Raw genomic sequence first — 20635 nt, 5'->3', positions numbered from 1 at the left:
ACTGTCCTCTTTTGCCATGGATATGTTAGTCACTTTTGCTGAGCCTTATATGCTCACTTCGTTGCTGTATAATTTTTTTAGGATAGCTTGTTGCTTGCTTAAATATTAAAATTAGGCTGAGGCAGTGGAAAGCTAGAAGATTTTGGGCAGATCTTTATTAGTATATATGTTTTTGTTATATAAGCACACTTTGCATGTAATGAAATGTTGACGATGAATCTAAACTTGTGGATTTTGTATAAGTTTAAAGGACCTCTCATGTTTAGGATTCTGGAATGTTAAGTTTAATTCGTGTAATGATATGAACTTATGGTCAACATTGGTTTTGTGATTGTATAGACTCCCACACTTGTGAATTTATGTTGTGGTTATTATTTTAGTGAGTTGGGTTCAGATTTTATGAATCATCGAGCGATGTGTTGTATATTTATAAACTACACAGGGTTTATGAATTTGTGGATTATAGAGGTAAAATTTTGATTTGAATATTTTCTTAGTGACCTCAAATGTGTGTTTGGATCCTGGATGGATTTGTGTTGAAAAAATTTTAATATTATCGATATTTTGAGGGGCGTGACAGAGGTGGTATCAGAGCATGATTTGAGAGTCACTAAGAATTTTTTTTTTTATATACTAGATGTGAAAAAAAAAATGGAGGTTTATTGACTTTCATTTATAGATTGATCAAAGAAAATTTTCTTTTGATGTTTTAGGAAGCAAGGATGATGAGACCATCTGGTTCTCCTATTGCATCTACTGCTGATCAATTGAGTGGTATCATGCGGACTTTGGAGACTATGGCACAAGTGATGCAACAACAACAACAACATATCCAACAAGGAAGAAATGATGGAACAGGGACATCAAACTAGACGGGGTTGGGAATTGAACAGTTTAAGAAGCTTAGTCCTCCCAGTTTTAGTGGTGAGTCTGATCCAATGGCGGTAGAATGATGGATGATGCAGATAGAGAAAATATTTGATGTCTTAAATTACCTTGATGATTAGAAAGTTTCTCTTGCTACCTTCATGCTGGAAGGAGAAGCTGAACACTAGTGGAGAATGATTAAGAGGATTTTTGAAGTCAAACATGAGCCAATGACATGGAAGGTATTCAAAGAAAAGTTTAACGATAAATATTTTCCAGATTGTATAAGAGAGCAAAAAGCATTGGAGTTCTTGAATCTTATCCAGGGAATTATGACGGTTGCAAAGTATAAATCTAAATTCACTGAGCTCTCTAGGTTTGCCACACATATGACTAATGATGAATCTAGAAAAGCAATAAGATTTGAAAGGGGATTATGAGCAGCAATAAGAAGTCAAATATCAGCCTTAAAACTACAAACATATGCGGATATGGTATAAAGAGCTTTGAAAATTGAAAGAGACTCGGAGGAAATTTAAGAAATCATGGGCAAGAACAAAAAGGACAAATTTACTAGCGAAAGCAAGAGAGAAACTGAATATGAAGCTAGTAACAAGAGGATCAAGACATCTAGATTTAAGAAAGGTAAACCACTGCGGAGGACTCAGTCATGTGCAAAATGTGGATTAAATTATGAGACAAGTTAGTGTTTTCGAATGATTGGAGTCTGTTTTGCTTGTGGAAAGTTAGATCATCAAATAAGAGATTACCCACTGAACAGGAAGAAAGAGCCACTGCCTCCTAGACCCTCAACCTATAATATCCCATTAGTCCCACATCGGAAGTGGGCAATGTGTATGATTAGCTTATAAGGGCCTGATGAGTATACTACGTTAACTCCCGCTTAAGCATTTTGGTCCGTGGTTGAAGGACCAAAATGGAGTTATTGGCCAGTTAGTTCATCAAACTCGGGTCGTGACACAACCCATGCTAGAGTGTATGCTATCACTGAATAAGATTCTAAAGCTTCTAAATCAGTGGTTGAAAGTATTCTTTATGTTTCTAAAAGAAATGCAAAAGTTTTGTTTGATCCCGATTCCAACTTATCTTTTGTTTCATAATACTTTGCTTGTCACTTGATATTCTACTTAGACCTCTGGATTATATGTTATATGTAACAACTATTGTTGGGGATTCTTTGGTAACAAACTTGGTTTACTCATCTTGTTTGATCTCTATTGGAGAACACGAACTCCTTGCTGATTTGATTCTCCTAGAGATCTAGGGTTTTGATATTATACTTGTCATGGATTGGCTATCTTCCTATCATGCTAGTATTGATTGCTACACAAAAATAATTACTTTCTGTATACCAGGTTAGCCTATATTTTACATTGAGGGCATTAGGCATGATTTGCCTCCTTGCTTGATATCAACACTTCAAGCTTATCGTCTTATGCAGAAGGGTTGTTTTTGTTATATGGTGTGTGTAAAGGAGTATTCAAATCAGGAAACCCATCTAGATGAAATTTTAGTGGTCAAAGAGTTCCCTGATATATTCCTAGATGACTTGCCTCGTTTACCTCTAGATAGAGAGGGTGAATTTGTTATTGATCTGATCCCCAATACAACCCCAATATCTAAGCCTCCCTACAGAATGACACCACTCGAGCTAGAAGAATTAAAGAAGCAACTACATGAATTATTAGATAAGGGTTTCATACGACCCAGCATTTCACCGTGGGGTGCTCCGGTATTATTAGTGAAGAAGAAGGATGGAACATTGACGCTTTGTATTGATTATAGACAGTTGAATCAAGTGACCATAAAAAACAAGTATTCCATACCCAGAATTAATGATTTGTTTGATCAACTGTAGGGTGCACAAGTATTCTCTAAGATTGACTTGAGGTCAGGTTATTATCAATTGAAGATCAAGGAGGAGGATATTCCAAAAATAGCTTTTAGAACTCGATATGGTCACTATGAATTCTTGGTGATGCCTTTTGGTTTGACTAATGCCCTTGCAGCTTTTATGGAACTAATGAATAGGATATTTTAACCGCTCTTGGATGACTATGTAATTGTATTCATTGATAACATATTGGTGTATTCAAGGATTAATTAGGAGCATGAGGAACACTTGAGAAATGTATTGTCCATACTAAGAGAAAAGAAGTTGTATGCAAAGTTCAGCAAATGTGGATTTTGGTTGAATGAAGTTGCTTTCTTAGGCCATGTGATTTCAGGGAAGGGTATATCTATTGATCCAAAGAAAGTAGAAGCTGTAGTTGAATGGGATGTACTAACAAATGTAACGGAAGTTAGAAGCTTCTTGGGCATGGCAGGTTATTATAGAAGATTTATGGAGGGATTTTCTCGAATCGCTCAACCTCTCACCAAACTCACTAAAAAGAATGTGAAATTTGTATAGGGTGATGATTGTGAGCAAAGTTTTCAAGAGTTAAAAAGAAGATTGACTAGTGCCCCTATTCTCATTATTCCAAGTGGAAGTGAGGGATTTGTAGTTTATACTGATGCTTCAAGAAAGAGCCTTGGATGTGCTTTGATGCAGGAAGGGAGAGTAATTGCTTATGCTTCTAGACAACTAAAAGGTTATGAATTGAATTATCCAACTCATGATTTGGAATTAGCAGCAATTGTTTTTGCTCTAAAGATTTGGAGACATTATTTGTATGGTCGACAATTTGAAATCTTTATTGATCACAAGAGTTTAAAATATATTTCACTCAGAAAGAGTTAAACATAAGGCAGCGAAGATGGATAGAACTTCTAAAGGATTATGATTGTGTCATCTGTTATCACCCGGGCAAAGCCAACATTGTAGCTGATGCACTTAGTAGAAAATCTACAAGTTTTATGGCTAGTATAGTCGTGAAGCAATGGAAGTTATTAGAAGAAAATTTTGATTTGAAAGCTATGAGGAAAGAGTAAGACTCAATGATATTGATGGCCTCCATTCAAGTGCAATATAATCTTATTCAACAAATTAAGGAAGGACAATTACGAGATCTACATTTAATCTACTTGAGGAATGAAGTAGAAAAAGAATTAAAGCCAAAATTTCAAGTTTCAAAGGATGGCCTATTGAGATTTGGGGATAGAGTATGTATACCAAATGAACCAGATATCAAGAACCAAATCCTAAAGGAAAGTCATACTTCAAAGTACACCATGCATCCTAGGAGCACTAAGATGTATAGAGATCTCCAAAGTCATTATTGGTGGGAAGGCATGAAGAAGGAAATTGTAAGGTATATTTCAAAATGTTTGACTTGACAGCAAATCAAAGTAGAACACCAAAGACCTGGAGGGTTGTTGCAACCTTTAGATATTCCTGAATAGAAATGGGAATGTGTTACCATGGATTTTGTTTCAGGACTACCTAGAACCTCTAGAAAGCATGATGCTATTTGGGTTATCATTGATAGGTTAACAAAATATACACATTTCCTATCAATTAATATGACTTATTTTCTTGATAGACTTGCAGATTTATATGTCAATGAAATAGTAAGACTTCATGGTATTCCAAAAGAGATCATCTCTAATAGAGACTCTAGATTTCTCTCTAGATTCTGGAGAAGATTATAGGAATCTATGGGCACTAAAGTCAAGTTTAGTACTACATATCATCCTCAGAGTGATGGTCAGTCAGAAAGAACAATTCAAGCACTTGAGGATTTGCTTAGAGCCTATGTTATGGATTGCAAAGGTGAATGGGATAAAGATATTTCACTTATTGAGTTCACTTATAATAATAGTTATCATTCAAGTATTCAAATGGCTCCTTATGAAACTTTATATGGGCAAAAGTGCATAACACCTATGTGGTGGGAGGAAGTTGGTGACAGAAAGATGTTAGCATCGGACAAAGTACAAGAAACTACCGAGAAAATTCAAGTTATAAAGAAAAGGTTAAAAACTACTCAGAGTCGTCAAAAGAGTTATGCTGACAATAGAAGATGAGATATTGAGTTTGAAATTGGAGATTTTGTGTTCTTAAAGATCCCCTTCCAAAGGCGTTTGGGAAGAAAGGAAAGTTAAGCTCAAGATTTATTAGACCTTTTGAGGTTCTTGAGAGGGTTGGTTCTATCACTTACAAGATTGCCTTGCCACCATCGTTGTATCATATCCATAATATATTTTATGTTTCGATGATTAGGACGTATATACTTGATCCTTCTCATATCATTAAGTATGGGCTGATGGAGATTGATAAAGATTTATCTTTTGTGGAAGAGCCCACTCAGATTGTTGATAAGAAAGAAAAGATCCTAAGGAATCGGGTCATCCCTCTAGTTCAAGTAATTTGGAGACATCATTCTGGAGAGGAAACAACCTGGGAGCTAGAGGAGGAAATGAAAAAAGTTTATCGTCGTCTTTTCATCGATAGAGGTATGATAAATTTAGAGGACTAAAATTTTCTTTTAAGGGGGGGAGAGTGTAACATCCCTCATTTCTAAATTTTCATATAAGTTTCTAGTTGTAATGTAAGTATCTATTTTAAATTCAATAAAAGAGCCAAAGTATAAATCTGAGAACTTATTCATAAGATTTGGGGATCTGTTCAAAAAGAAAAAAAAAATCCGAGGACCTATATGTAAACCCTGAGGACCTAATCGTAAATATAATAATACAAGGATTAAACTATAAAATATACAAAATTACAAAACCCACTGCTTAAGCCTCTCTGCTTTCGTTCTCAAGAAACCTGAGAAGGCAGCTGCATGGAAGAAGAAGAAAGAAAGAGAGAAAGAAGAAGAAAAAAAGGGGGAAGAAGAAGAAGAGAAATTTGGGAGCTTTGAGGTTTCTTGCTCAAATCTTCTAAATTGGGCTCATAATTCTCAAAAGCAAGTTTCTAACCCCATCTTATAGAAATATTAGTCTTTGTTCATATATTGATTCTGAATAATCTGAAAGATTTCTGCTTAGAATCCGATTCTTTCTCTTGTTAGACACAAAACCATGGATTTGGAATTTTTCGGTAAACTGACCCCTATAAATTATTTTAGCCATAATTTTTAGCACTAAATGTGGATTTAGGCAGGACCTTATTTGTTTAAAATTAGACTCTTATACCTTTCTTTTGACACTGATATTGAAAATTTTGGACACCTAATACTTACCCAAACTTCTGTTTCAAATGAGCCAATGGATGTTGCAAAAGAGGGATCAAAATTTTTGACCTTTAGATACTAAAATGCCTATAAGTCCCTGATGGGTCCTCAATTAAGTGCCAATGGGTCCTTAATTAAGCTGGCATGGTTACACTTGAATCTAACTCAACTAAGACCTAAAACTATGACGACCATGACTTAAACGATTACAAAACATAGAATCTTGTGTTGTACAGTATATCATTGGTTCATCCGAACTCTCGATGCATCATGTTCTCCTTTGACGTATTACTCGATCCATCTACATGTTGACTCTTGCAACGTCCGATTTTAGCACAATGTCCGATTCTTCTAACTTGATGCTCGATCTCTAACTCCAGCCCAATATCTGATTCTTCTACTTCAATTATTTTACTTTTTCATGATCGAAGTTAATCCTGCATCACTTTTCTCAAAACATAGATTAGATCATAAACTCATTAATTGATTTCATCATCAAAATTTGAGATTCAACATATATAAACTTTAAAACATATTAATGACAACTACAAATTGTCAACCACAAAGATTAACTAAAAAATATTAACTATATATATAAACCTAAATTTAGAGAAATAATTACGATATTATATATATAATATCATAATATTATATATATATTATATATATATAATATCATAATTATTTCTCTAAATTTAGGTTTATATATATAGTTAATATTGTTTAGTTAATCTTTGTGGTTTGTCACTAATATGTTTTAAAGTTGTCTTGCGGTGGTAAAATTTTTTAGGATATTTTAGAGAGTTTAACATTTTAGAAATATATTTAAGTTTGAAATATTAACTAGCAAATGCAATACCACAACGCAAGGAATGAAAAAAAATGATACGTATAAATTACAAAATATCATCATATCGAATCAAATAGTCCACTAAAAATTAGTACGATCAAGAGGAATTGAAACTTTCGATCAAAACAAAACTTTATGATGCCCCCTCCAAACATGATTTTCATTCAATCCTATGATACAAATTGATATGGACTTATGTAAAATTATCTAAGACGTGCAAATACTTGTTCATAAGGAATGAGTACATTCGTAATGTGAGCATGCTTGATCCTCCATAATTTTTTATACCCATTGGGGTGTATTGAATGGTATACGATGTTTTCTTGATCAATAAATTGCTTGTTTCGTGTCTAGGAATAATTTCATCATGTAATTGTTTTAATGATGATTTTTTATTAAGACTAATTTTGATTTAGACTTGTATGTGATCTTTGGAGAATTCAAAATGTTTTTAGAGAAAAAAAAATGATAGTTTCTAAATTGTATGATTGTTTGGTGAAAAAAAGATTGTGAACAAAGTTGTGAATATCCTACTATATAGCTATACCAAACATATCAATATACGGTACACTAACGATACAGTATGATATCGACATGTACCATCCGTATCGAACATATATCGCACACCATTTTATAACATCGTTTTGGTTGAGAAAAAGATGACTACTAGTCAAAAGACAGCCTTTCCTTAATTATTTGATTTGAGCTAATCCAATTTTGATTTATTTGGAGAATTTGCTTCACAGCTTCTTTCATGCTTGAACTGAATCTGGCAGAGTGAGGCAAACTCATCTGCGAGAACATTTGAGAGGTTCATTGTGACAGCATATTTCTTCTATTTTCTTGCTTATATCTCCCAATATAATCTCATTTTCAGACATATAACTCTGGAGGTGGGACTAAAAAAAGGAGCATCAAAGAAGAGATGGGGTTCCATTTCTTGAAGATAGTAAAGAGGACATGGAATGGGAAACAAAAAACTCCTGTATCAGATCATAAATAGAGCTTTAGCCGCAGAACATAGACTTGACTGATCTCTCCCATTAGCTTCAAAGGAAAGCTTAAGCTTCATGAATCAATTGCAGTCAGGATCATACAATCACAGAAATTGAGCAAAAGTATTATACAACAGTAGAATTACAAAATCAGTCTTGCCTTCTAACTTGTTCTTAATAATTTTTGAAGCATGGCTGCCTTGTTATTATGTATCCGAAATAGAATTACATCAGAGCGGCACATAATATTTTACTCGGGATATGTGGGATGGAGTAAAGTGCAATTTCCATGATTCATCCTAATAAGGTATTCATCCTAATGAGGTAGTGACAGTACGATTGACACTTGAAAGTGCTTTCACAATTTACTACATTCAAGTGGCAAGCAGCTATAGATGTGATCATATCTTCCATATCAAAAAAGCCAAAGATCATATCAGGATTGTAGATTAATAATCTCAATTAAAGAGGTACATCAAATTTGCTATTTGAAATAGACTGGCTAAATGCTTCAATGTTATGAAGAATGCTTAATCTTTCTTTGCTCGGTTCCGTGCAGCTCTGGCTGTGCTTGATCGCTCAGACTGTGAGAAACGGATAAAAATGTGCATAACTATTGTAACCAGTATAACTGCTGCTATGGTGAGCACAACTCCTTTCCATGTCGACAAGAGTTCTGTCCATTTGAAGAATCTGAATGTAGCATATGACAGAAGACTCGACCAAAATACCACCACCTGTTGCCAAGTTTATCGATCAAGAAAGATAAAAGATACAGGATATGCTGATTGTGTAGAAGTCTCAGTAGGAATTATGACCATCTCGAAACAAATTATCACCTCAATATAATATAATTCTTTCATTTGCGAAAAAAATGATTTTAATTGTTTCAGATGAATGAAAATAAGACCAGCATATATACTTCTTTAATTAGATAGAAACCCCAAGGCAAATAGTGAAGATAAACACTTCTAGTCATATCACAGCAAGCCACCTAGACTCTTTGATTCCTAAAGTTCACAAATCATAAGCTTCCTATCAGCAAAAGCATCTTCACCTTCCTCATTACTTTCTTCTAGGTCATCGACTATCTCGACTGATACACCATGAGAATGCTGCTTTACACTCCAGCATCATTGATAGAAGTTTCACATTCAAAAGAAAAAAGCTTGGATAGAGCCTTGATTTAACAACCATGTTATATTAGCTACTCATGAACAAAATCTTTGTTCTTCAAAATAAAATTGGGACAAGAAAGACAACTCCAATCATGCCATAACAAGACAGTTGGAATTATCTATAATGACAAAGTCAATGTTCACAATGTGTAAGCTTCCTATTAGCAAAGGCATTGTATATAGAAATACAATGTACCATGAGAAAGGTGCTTTATACAGGCTTGTTGAGAAGAGTTTCACCCAGGTATGAAACTTAATTCGGGATGCATTATGATATTACAAGTTGGCAACCTTTAGTCTAATGTTTAATGAAAAACTTTTTCTTCATATAATTTGTTTTTATATATTGACAAGACAATTAACATCTTACCAGCAAAGACTTTATAGGCCGACCAAGTTGTCTTGGTTCAACACCAAAAGTGCCCTCCGATTTGTGTTTATCCAGTAAAGCATCCTGTCAGAGAGAATAAACAAGTTCGATGATACTATGAAAGGATTAAGAAGTCATTAAGGCAAAGTAGTATCACATCTTTGCATGAAAATGAGATTAAACATATGTGACTACATTGCATGTTTTATAGCCAACAAAAACAGAAGATCCTTGGAAGACTAATACAGCATGCAAGAAAGAATACTATGCCTTAGCCACAAATATGTCTTTACACCACTGTGACACTCCCTCATCTGTTTCAGGTAGATCAGTCATTTCATGCCGCTTAATATGGACATGTACCTGCAAGCATAATAGTCTTAGATGAGAACAAAGTCGAAAACAGATCCAAAACACATTAAAATGTTAAGCAATTATTTTATCAATCATTGATAAGAAACTTCACTGGTCACTGACAGTAGAGGGCAGAGACCAATCCATACTGGCTAAAGATTGCACACATGGTTGCTGGCAATGTTGGTCAAGTATGCAGGAGTAAACCATACAGCCAACATAACATCTATGGTTGATAACTACTACAGAAATGTGTACAAAGAAGAGTACAAATACAATCCTACATATAACAATAAACCTTTAGAATTAAAGTCAAAATAGAAGCTGAAATAACCTAATTTAACATGAAAATAATACAAATTTTCTTGATTTTCTAACTTTTTAATACACATGTACAATATGAGAATAAAAAAATTCTCAACTGAATTAGACCACTTGTAGCCTGAAATCTTGATGGATAATGCACTGATGTTGGCAATAATGATGCAGATGAGACATTGTTCGTGGTGTTCATCATCTCACAACATATTTCTCATATTTTCTAGGATTTATACAAGTTTATCTGGTTCTTTGCTACACATAACATATGCTGTATTCCATCTATGCTTGTAGCCCAGACTCTTGATGGATACTACTCTTTTGTTGGCATTAATTTTGCAGATGAGACATCATTCTCCGTGTTCCTTCTGGTAATATATTGCTCGTATTCATGTAGGAGCAATTTAGTTGATTTATCAATAAAATAAATTTAATAAATTTAGGATGTTTTGCATATGTAATAACTAGTCACATGTCAATATCTACCCAACAAGGAGGAAAAAAAACCAAATGTAGTGAAGATGAAAGAAATAAGATTTGTTTATTATTAGAGATTACATATCTTTACTGACCATTAATCTTTACAAAGATAAAAATCTATCAATTGAGAATACCATCAAGAGAGGAAGATTATTTTTCAAACCAAGTCAGAATTGTTACCTTCTTCAAATGGAATACATCATATCATGTAATTTTCCTTATTTTGGTATTTTTCCTCTTTATTCTTGTATCTATATCTATAAAAAGGGACCAGAACATTGTAATGGATCGATCAAAAGATGAATCAATAAATTGAATTCTTTCTCACCTCTTGTGTGAGTGGTGTGAGGCCATAAGTTGCTTTTCCAATGGAATAATTCTATCGTCCACGTGTGAGATTTGCGGAGGTGCAAGACTTTCATATTGGGAGTATACTCCTTGAGCCAGAGCGAGTCTGATAGTTATCTAATTTTTTATTATTATTATCTTTTAAGTTATTATCCTTTTTTTTTCTCTTTCTAATTCCTTATTCAAAAAAGAAATCCCTATGTTACTCATCCTACATCACATATCTTCTAGGATTTACGCAGGTTTTTTTGGTTTATTGCTACATATCACCTATGGTGTTTTAATATCTCAAATACCCAGCAATTATACTCCTAAGAATAAGACCATATCAATGTCTCAGCTTTGTAGAAGTTTGCTAGTGCAGTAAAGAGAGGATCCCAAAAAGGCTCTTTAGAATCTCTGTTAATACATACAAAACACATCGAAGGGAAATATGAATTCATCAAGATAATTTGGAACAAAATCCAGAGCCAAATGCTTAAAAAGGTGACAATTAGTCTTATTTCCTTTCTGATGCTCAGGAAGATACTGCATCTAATTAAGTTACGGTTGCTATTGACTGAAGGTTTAAAAATCAGGTAAAGATAGAGCAGATAGAGTAGCTTCTAGCAATTGGCTATAAAAAGTTACAAAAGTTATTTAAATGACTTCCAGCACTTGGCTGCTGTAGTCAAATCAGATATCTATCTAAAAGTTGTCCAACTTAATGGAAGTTTGAAATTCAGCAAGACCTTTTTCTAGTGAAGGTAGCAATGCCGTCTACCATGGCCACTCCACAAAAGTACAACTTACTGTAAACAGAAGACTTACATTAACTCTGGATGAAACTATTGTCCTTTTCCAGAATAAAATTTTATTCCTCCTCAAATGGAAAATCTTCATATATTTTTTCACCAACTGAACTGACTCAAGATTGGACATATTTTTTCTGAAGCCAAGTAAACAACTCTGATTAGTTAACAGGAATTCGACAGTTCATGACCAATTAATCAGCCACAGCTAATTTACGAACGGCTACAGGCTACCATGCTTAGCCAGGAGCTCCACAGAACAGTATTAACACCTAGAGGGAATAATCACAGCCATGAAATGGAAGACTACTCTTGTTTTAACATGTGATAATATAACAAATATGTAACGTGCACTGATCAACATGAATTCATACTAAACAACCCAGATTGAAGCCAGTGAGTTCTATTGGTTCTCGAGCCAACCCTGGGTTCATACTACCAATGAAGTTGAACAGTTGCTGACACATTGGGCAGCCTGACCTGCCCCACCATGGTCAACATAGTTTAATGTTCCATTTAGAAACTTATGGATCCTCACTCTCCAGATTCCAAATCTCTGATTCCTTCACTCAAAAATGATATATAGTGCCTTTACTCCACATATATCCTTCCAACCTCTATTCTTGTCAACATTGCTCATCTCTTTCATGTTGCCCTTTGTCTCTCCATGATCCGTGCTCGTGAGGTACATGCTTCCCAACTGACTGTTCTACTCCATATTTTTTATCTCTGATCATTTGATACTGAATCTCATCAATAAAAAGAAAATCCTCATTGGTCCCACATTTAGTGAATGATGTCTTCCCCAAGGCACTCATTCTTTTTCTCACCCTTGTGCTTAATCTCTCTTTCCTTTTCAATCTCACAGAGCCTCATCCATTAACGCCTTAAACAATAGACCTCTGGTGCTACCCATGAGCATATTCCCTTCCCTCCCTGACCGCTTTCTCTGGCCTGTTCTCCACAGCAACCCAACCAGAGTTCTGTTTGGGATAAGTTTAACAACACAGAATTGTTGGTCAGTTTCAGCTTAGGCATCATGGCATAATAATGGCATCAGCTTAGGCCAGCTTTAAAAACGTTCTCTACAAATTGACTCTCACAAAGTTTATGTCTATTTGTGATGCAAAATGAAAGAAATTCTGCTCAAGCTCAAAAATATCAATGCAGTTATCATTCCAACATTTTGTATGTGAACTTATATAATTTGATACTAGATAAGATTGTATAACCCAGAGAAAAGATATCAAAATATTGAATCCTCTAAGTATATGGCACTTTTCAATAAACTGTAGCTACGTCAAATCCACAAGGTGGCTATAAAATTAACATTAAAAAATATCATGTATTAAGTAGATATCAGAACTAGCATTAGAAATAAATGGCCTTCACTTCAGATGAAATGATTTAGTACTTTCAGTGAGATTGTATCATCAATTGCATGTACAAGTCATGATTCTCTCAACAATTAACTTGATTATCAATTACCATAGGAACATTTTCAAACATATCTTCCATTGATGACCACAAAATATAAGTAACATGTGCATATGCAAGCACATATTGCTGAATGTAGCCCTATCATAAATTATACATTCCTATATTTCCAAATTCTCAGGATCTGCGAACCATAGTCCTTGTGTCAGAATTGAAGCAAATTCAAATACTTTGAAGATATGTTGCCTAAATGCAACAATGAATTATGTATAGAAGACACACAATGAAAGTCGCCATAATTTAGCATACGTACCACTGAAGATTGGCCTTTTAGAATCCTAAACATTGTTGGTGGAGGTTGATCTGAAGGAATAGCTACTGTTACGTCATAGATAGCAGGAACAAAAGATCGCATAATACTTACAGCTGAAACGAAACCCTGAAAATCATATGTCAAGTGTCAATAAATATCTAGAGATTTCAATCTATGCTGATCAAACCACAGATAATCCATGACAACAAGAAAGATGTATATTGAAGGTCATTCTACCCTTTTATATTGCTTCATCTAGTACTTAAGATATCAAGTGAAGGATAGTTTCAAGACAATCAAACTCAAAGACAAGACCAACGAAAGGAAGCCAGGAAAAGAAATTCTCCATACAACAGTAACTTGTTAAAAACTAGAAACAACCTTGGTACGAGGAATGAGAACATTTCTAGGGATTGGGAGACCCTGTGAAGCTGCATACTCTTGTGCTGCTAAAAGTTTTGCTGGCGTAAAACGTGTCCCTTCGACAAAAAGAGCCAACCAAAATGGTCTAGGGAAGTCCTTTAATTGTTGCAAACCTGACTGCATGTTACAGTTATCCAAACGAAATCAGAAAGAATAAAAATTTAAAAAGTGTCAGCACTATACAACAGTAAGCAAGTAAATAGTACTTTCAGGGTGCTTTCATCCTTGGTCCAACTTCTTTCCAGAAAGAGGTATTCAGTAAACCACATTGACCAACCAATAACCTGCAAAGGTGTCGTACATAACTAATAGTAAAGCAGTCTTTGACATAATAAGAAATTAAACTAAAAGCCTTGAGAATGGCATTACCAAGCATACACCGAATACTTTGCCAAGTACAAACATATCTTAAACAAACATATACTCAAGTTATTAATGAGATAACAACTTTTCTAAGAAAACTAAATATGCTCCACAACTGTAGCATCATGGGTATGAATCAAAGAAGTCTCTACAATTAGAGGGGAAAGTCAAGAAAAAAAGGAAAACTAATGATCACAGGCCAAATGGACAAAAAAGAGTCTAAATGTATCCTGAAGTTGAGATCCTCTCTGCTATCTGCACTCCTAGAGAAGCACAAGATTGACTGTCAAACAAAGTTTTTTGCTTACCATATGACCAAAGCATGAGGATCTTCAACACTCAAGTACAGGAAGTCATGTCTTTTTCACTGAATAAGTTTCCATGTGATTTGCTTGTGGAAAGAGGGGAAAAATAGATAAGCTGAAACCTGTTACAAAACTTTTTTGTCCTAACAGATGTATATTCCAATTATTATTTATTTTGATATTACAACTATTAGATGCAATCCTTTTATCTTAGAAAAGAGTGTAAAGAAACTGTTAAATGTGAAGAAAAAGAAAAATGCCAATGACTTATATACTCACTGGCAGGAACTTTGATGATTTCTTCATCACTGCTAACGTGCTACCAAGACAACCTGACCGCTGAGATAAAAGAATCAATTTAGTAAAAAAGATTACAAAATAATCAACAATGAATCACAAGCTACCTTAGTATGCTTTCTTTTCAAGCATGTGATTCCATTACTGACAAATGGAGAACATGCATAGCTGGAGTTAACCCATGCACTAATTAGGCTATTTCTATATAATGCACAAATAGAGATACATATCAACCTGAGACAAAATCCATCCAACAAGCCAATCAATGTCACTTTTATGGTTTGAAATGACAAGTGCATGCTCTTTACCTGTAAAGTTAAACAGAGAAACTCATAAGGCAATTTATGCATGTTGTAAGGCTAACAACAATAAACAATATGACTCCATGGTAGGAAATTCAATTTTGCTCAAACCAGTCCGAACTAACAGGTATTTACTAGTATGAGCATGAATCAAGGTCCGGACCGCCCCATTTCAAGTAGTGCAGTTCAGCCTTTTTTCTTTATAGCAGCATGGCTATCTTTCTTTTTTGGTCTTTAAAAGTATCAAGTGTTTTGTTTTAGGGCTCATGACTCCTCACAAGCCCATCTCTCCTCCATGCTGTCACCTTACCACTGTTGTCCAACCCACCAACCATCCACCTGTCACTTGCAGCCCACCACACCATCTTCATTGATTCTCATTCTCCCGCTTCTCTTCTTCTTGTTCTCCTCCTCCTTCCTTCCTCTTCCTCTTCCTTCCCTCTTCCTCCCAACCCCCCAACAGCAGAAGGGTACCGGCGGTACATGCCAGCATATCATCTGTTGGAGGGTCAACATGGAAGGGACCATCGACTGGTACCTGAAATTCCATTCCTTGCTCCACATTACATGAGGCCCAAGAAAACAACCATTCAACTTTGTGAGAATGTCTTTAGTTTCCTGGAGGGAGGGAGGGAGAGAGAGAGAGAGAGAGAGAGAGAGAGAGAGTAATTACCCATTAATGCATAAGTTTTTGAATCCGCAAATAACTGGACCTGCAACCATGAAATGTACATTATCCACTTATTAAATCTTAAAATATATCATAAGCAGCATACATCTCATGAACCACCAAGTCAAGTAGGATAACCACTTGGTTACAAAGAAACATAAAATGTAGATATCAGTAGTACAGACAACAATTTTGGAGATGCCACATCACAATAATAAGGACAAAATTATGTTGTAGCAGTAGAAGAAGAGGCAGGATGAGAGCTCTCATTAAAATGTCTGTTGCCATCTCAATGGATTCAAACATTAACATTTGAAATTCATGTGAAAAAGTTATAAATAAGTTTATACATGTGCAGCATAGATAGAAACAACTGCTTTTCAGAACACGGATCTTTCAAAGGATTGAATGTCTACAGTCATCATATCCCATCATGACATTGACAATGCTTTTGCAGAAAGTATAGTATTTTGTATAATTAAGTGGTTTGGATGTAACAATAATTACTATGGTATAAAGATGACAGATATACTTGTTCCAACCATGGATTTCAGATTTATGTCATGCCAATCCATGCCATACGAGCATGTTGACCAACATGTCCCTGTTCAATAGAACTGAAATCCAAGAACCACTGTGCCATGCCGGCTGGTGGTATCGGTCCCTGGCCAGATTGTTACATACCGGTCGACACTGGCATACTTGTTTTTCAGGAAAAAGATAAAAAAATGACCAAAAAATTGAAAATCATTTCTTAGGGTTTTTTGTCCTAATTTATTGGTATATAAATTATATTTAGAAAATAATAAAGTGTATCTAAGGAAGTTGCTTAGATATATGAGCCTCCGTGAAGTTGCTTCCATTGATCTTGAATCAATCTAATACTAAAACCTAAAATCGACCCTTTAAACCTTAAACCCGGAACCCAAATCCTGATCCCCAAAAAACCTCACAAAAGGAACTAGTTCAACCTTATAACCTCTGAACTAGAGATGATGAGATAGAAGTTCCTAGTTGAAAAAATCCTTTCAGTCTGAAAGTTCTATTACAATTTAAATAAACTATATAATCTTTACTATAAAGATTTTTCGTATGATGCCATGCTTAAAGAGGCCAACTCTATGGTGTCTAGTATCATAAGTTAAACCAACAGACCTACAAAAAGCATTCAAGTATTTAAGTTGTACATCTAGAAAGAACATTTTAAAAAAAATCACTAATTTATTCAAGGCAGAAGAAAAACTTCCAAAGTTTTACAAACATTTTCTTCTATGAGGATGAGGAGTATAAGAGAGCATCAATTGCTTGTTAATGCCCTTACAAGATGAACTAAATGGTTTTTATAGAAATACAAGAGAGTCGAGAGTATTCTAAAGTTTGTTACAACCAAGGTTCGCCGTACCGTACCGTACTGGCGTTTCGACTCGTGCTCGGTACGGTACGGGTGTACTGACCGGTACACCGAGGTGTACCGAGCACTGTAGCACTGCTACAGTGCGGACCGGTACAGTGTGGTCCATGTACCGACAACTTGTCGGACCGATACGTACCGCCCGTACCGGGCGGTACGGCTCGGTACGGCAAACCCTGGTTACAACTATTATCTTCTTTTTTTTTTCTCTAACAAATCTAACATTCTATTTTTGTTCTTTTGCAATTGTTGGTTGTTGTCTTGTGTCGACTAAAGTGGCTTCTTTTTATCTTCTTTTTTTCTTCTAACAAATCTAACATTCTATTTTTGTTATTTTGCAACTGTTTGTTGTTGTCTTGTGTCGACTAAAGTGTCTTCTCATTGTCTAGTATCGGTTGAGTGGTCATTTCAAGATTCTTCAGTTATATCTTATTTTCAAACATCATTTCTTCTTCATCTATATTATTTTATATTATCATGTATTGTACTTTGCTTATAAGTTCAACATTGCCATTATCTTCCCATGGTTCGATATTATCCCCTGGTACTTTGTTCTAATCTCCAATGTCTTCCCCCAAATAATGCATACATAGTTCTTGTTCAATGATAATCTGTTCTTGGAATAAGATGTATAGGTGATATAAATTTATCAAAATACACCTCGTACCACGAACCTTAAGCTACTAGCCTCATCCTGTATTGAACTATATCCCTTGTAATGTAATGTGTCTTATACCTTCTAATACTATAGTCTTCATTTGACCTTTGATGAGATCTATTCTGATTCATTCCTCTTACTATTTCTTAGTCATTTTTTACTTAATTAGATCTCATTAAAGGTCAACTAAAGAATCTATTAGAAGTACAAAGCACATTACACTATAAACAATAGAGTTTAATACAATATGAGGCTAGTAGATTAAGGTTCATAATACGAGGTATATTCTAATAAATTTATATCACATATAATCTATATCCCAATGACAGATTAGGTGAATCAAGAAATTATCATGGAACAAGAATTATATATGCACCACCATTTAGGACGACACTGAAGACTGGGTCGATGTATTTGTAAATGAAACTGATACTATTAGACCATAGGAAGGTAATGGAACTGATGAACTTGTAAATGAAGTATAATGCATAATAATATAAAACAATGCAGATGAAGAAGAAATCATGGATGAAAATGGGGTATAAGTAAAGAATCTTCAAGGGGCGACCCAACTGATACTAAATGATAAGAAGTCACTTCAATTGACACAGGATAACAACCGACCGATGAAAAATAACAAAAAAGCATCACCACCGGAGCAAATATGGCAAGCCACTTCGAAAGTAGAATGTTAGCTTTATTTGAGAAAAAAATAAAAGAAGATAAAAACTTTAACATCCTTCAGAATCCTCTCAACACTCTTATATCTCTATAAAAACCCCTTAGTACATCTTGTAAGGGCATCGACAAGCAATAAAGAATCACCTCGATCTCATAAGCCAGTTGACGCTCTCTTAGACTCCTCATCTTCTGAGAAGAAAAAGTTTGTAAAGATTTGTAAGTTTTTCTTTTGTCTAATTTAGTAATCTTATTGGGAAACATTCTTCGTTCATGTATGCTTCAAGACATAAATGCTCTTTGTAAGCCCATTGATCCGATTAAAACTAGACATTCTAGGATGGATTTAGCATTAGAGTTGGCCTCTTTAAGTATGACATGATGCGAAAAAAAAATCATAATAAAGATTATAGTTTGTTTATATTGCTATACAACTTCCATGCTAAAAGAATTTGTTCAACTAAGAGCTTTCATCTCATCATCTCCGATTATGAGGTTATAAAATTGATCTAGTTCCTTTTGGCATATTAGGTTTTAAAGGGTCTATTTTAGGTTTTCATTTGAATTTTAATCACGAGTAAGAGTGTGAGAAAGAGTGAGAATAGAGTGCATGAGAGTGACCAAAAGAGGGGGATAGAGGAGGATTTAAAGCCCAAAAGAGGCCCCGACAGTCAATTTCACCATTGGGGTTAAAACTAGACTCAATCTAGGTCGGTACCAATCAAATTCCGATCAATTTCAACCTGTATCAGCGGATACAGAGCAAGTTCCCTGCTTAAGATGCTGCAGCGAACATGCATCAGCATCACCTCAACATGCAAAATAGACAGTAATCCACAGACACCAAACAGGATATGTCAGTCATACCAGATGAGCAAATGGTCAGAGGAAATAATTATGATGAAATTTAGAACTTTAAGAAAGTTTACCTTGACACCAGCCCACCAGTCAACAAGCCAGATAACCTGGAGCCACAGTAATTCCGCCACCACTCTGTTAATCCTCCTGTAAAGACTTTTCGAGAAAGGCCGAATTGTGATGAAAAAGATAGCCTGCAGCGAAGGAAATTAAAAATAAATAGCCACCATGCTTGCAGAAAATCTAATATAGAAAGAAAAATCGAATCTTTGACAAATAACAAAAAGACAGAACACAAGTAAATGAGATAAGTAGATTGAAAACGTCAAAAGGCTCAAATCTAAGACAAAGAAAATGCGTGAATCACCGTCTGGTCTATAACAAGACGACAAGGAACATGAAATGCCATAACGAACTAAAAACCAAACCTAAACTACAACAGCAGCTAAAATTATCCGACTTCTTCAAACAAAAACTGGAAATTCCACCCATATTCCACCAATCTATACAAAAAACTAAAAATCTATCAAAGAAAAAAGCTGCGACAAGAAAAGAACAAGAACTGGCGAAAAATGAGGCTACCTGGACGAGATTCACGATTAACCCCGAGAGGAGGAAAAGAAGGCCGAGGGGAACCACAACCAACGCCGCGGCGATCGACATGGTCGAGACAAAGCAGAATCTTTACCCTATCTCAGCTAGAAATCTCCGCTCGGACATGGGCCTCAGTCGCACCCATTTGCACGCATTGATTGGGGGCGCTGGAAGACATTTATGATACCACGGAAGAGGGACGCTGCTGCTGCAGTGTCGTGGGCGAACGATGCAACACGAGAGAACGGATTACGATTGGTGCGTGGTAAGGGTCCACGCTTAGACTTCACACTAAAGATTCGGAAAAGACTTAATTGGGGACGTTGGAAGAGATTTATGAGGCGATGGAAGGGAGATGCTGCTGCTCCAGTGTCCCAGCCGAGCGTTGCAACACGAGAAAACGCCATCCCATTGGTTGGACCGAAGGGACCCGTGGATTAAACCTTCCCGTACGATTTGCGCAAAAGAACTTGACTGGGGGCGTTGGAATAGGTTTATAACACCAGGGAAGAGGGATTCTGCTGTTCCCGTCTCCCGGCCGACCGACGGCGCAGCACGAGAAACGCTTTCCGGTTGGTTGATAGAAAGAGGGTCAAGATCACCGAATCGGGTCTTCTTGGATCGGGTTGTCCTG

The 20635-nt window shown here is 35.5% G+C and overlaps 1 protein-coding gene across 2 annotated transcripts; it reads right to left on the bottom strand.

Annotated features, from left to right (window-relative positions):
- Positions 1-8245: 8245 nt before the first annotated feature.
- On the bottom strand, positions 8246-20269 carry LOC135597230 (1-acyl-sn-glycerol-3-phosphate acyltransferase PLS1-like). 2 transcript variants are annotated; one of them, XM_065089923.1, is made up of 12 exons: positions 19990-20269; positions 19479-19601; positions 18697-18741; positions 15806-15845; positions 15065-15138; positions 14813-14872; positions 14072-14149; positions 13824-13982; positions 13443-13568; positions 9672-9764; positions 9402-9485; positions 8246-8590 (listed from the first exon to the last, which is right to left on the bottom strand). In XM_065089923.1, the coding sequence occupies exons 1-12, from the start codon at positions 20068-20070 to the stop codon at positions 8384-8386; spliced, it is 1170 nt and encodes a 389-aa protein (XP_064945995.1). In that variant the 5' UTR covers positions 20071-20269; the 3' UTR covers positions 8246-8383. The 2 variants fall into 2 exon arrangements, with proteins under 2 accessions (XP_064945995.1, XP_064945996.1); XM_065089924.1 differs by lacking the exon at positions 18697-18741 and having other exon boundaries at positions 19990-20258.
- Between the last annotated feature and the right edge of the window lie 366 nt (positions 20270-20635).

The sequence above is a fragment of the Musa acuminata genome, chromosome BXJ1-11, assembly GCF_036884655.1.
Source record: "Musa acuminata AAA Group cultivar baxijiao chromosome BXJ1-11, Cavendish_Baxijiao_AAA, whole genome shotgun sequence".
NCBI classification, from domain to species: Eukaryota; Viridiplantae; Streptophyta; class Magnoliopsida; order Zingiberales; family Musaceae; genus Musa; species Musa acuminata.
Note: the sequence above shows the minus strand (reverse complement) of the source record. Positions and strands in the feature narration are given on the sequence as shown.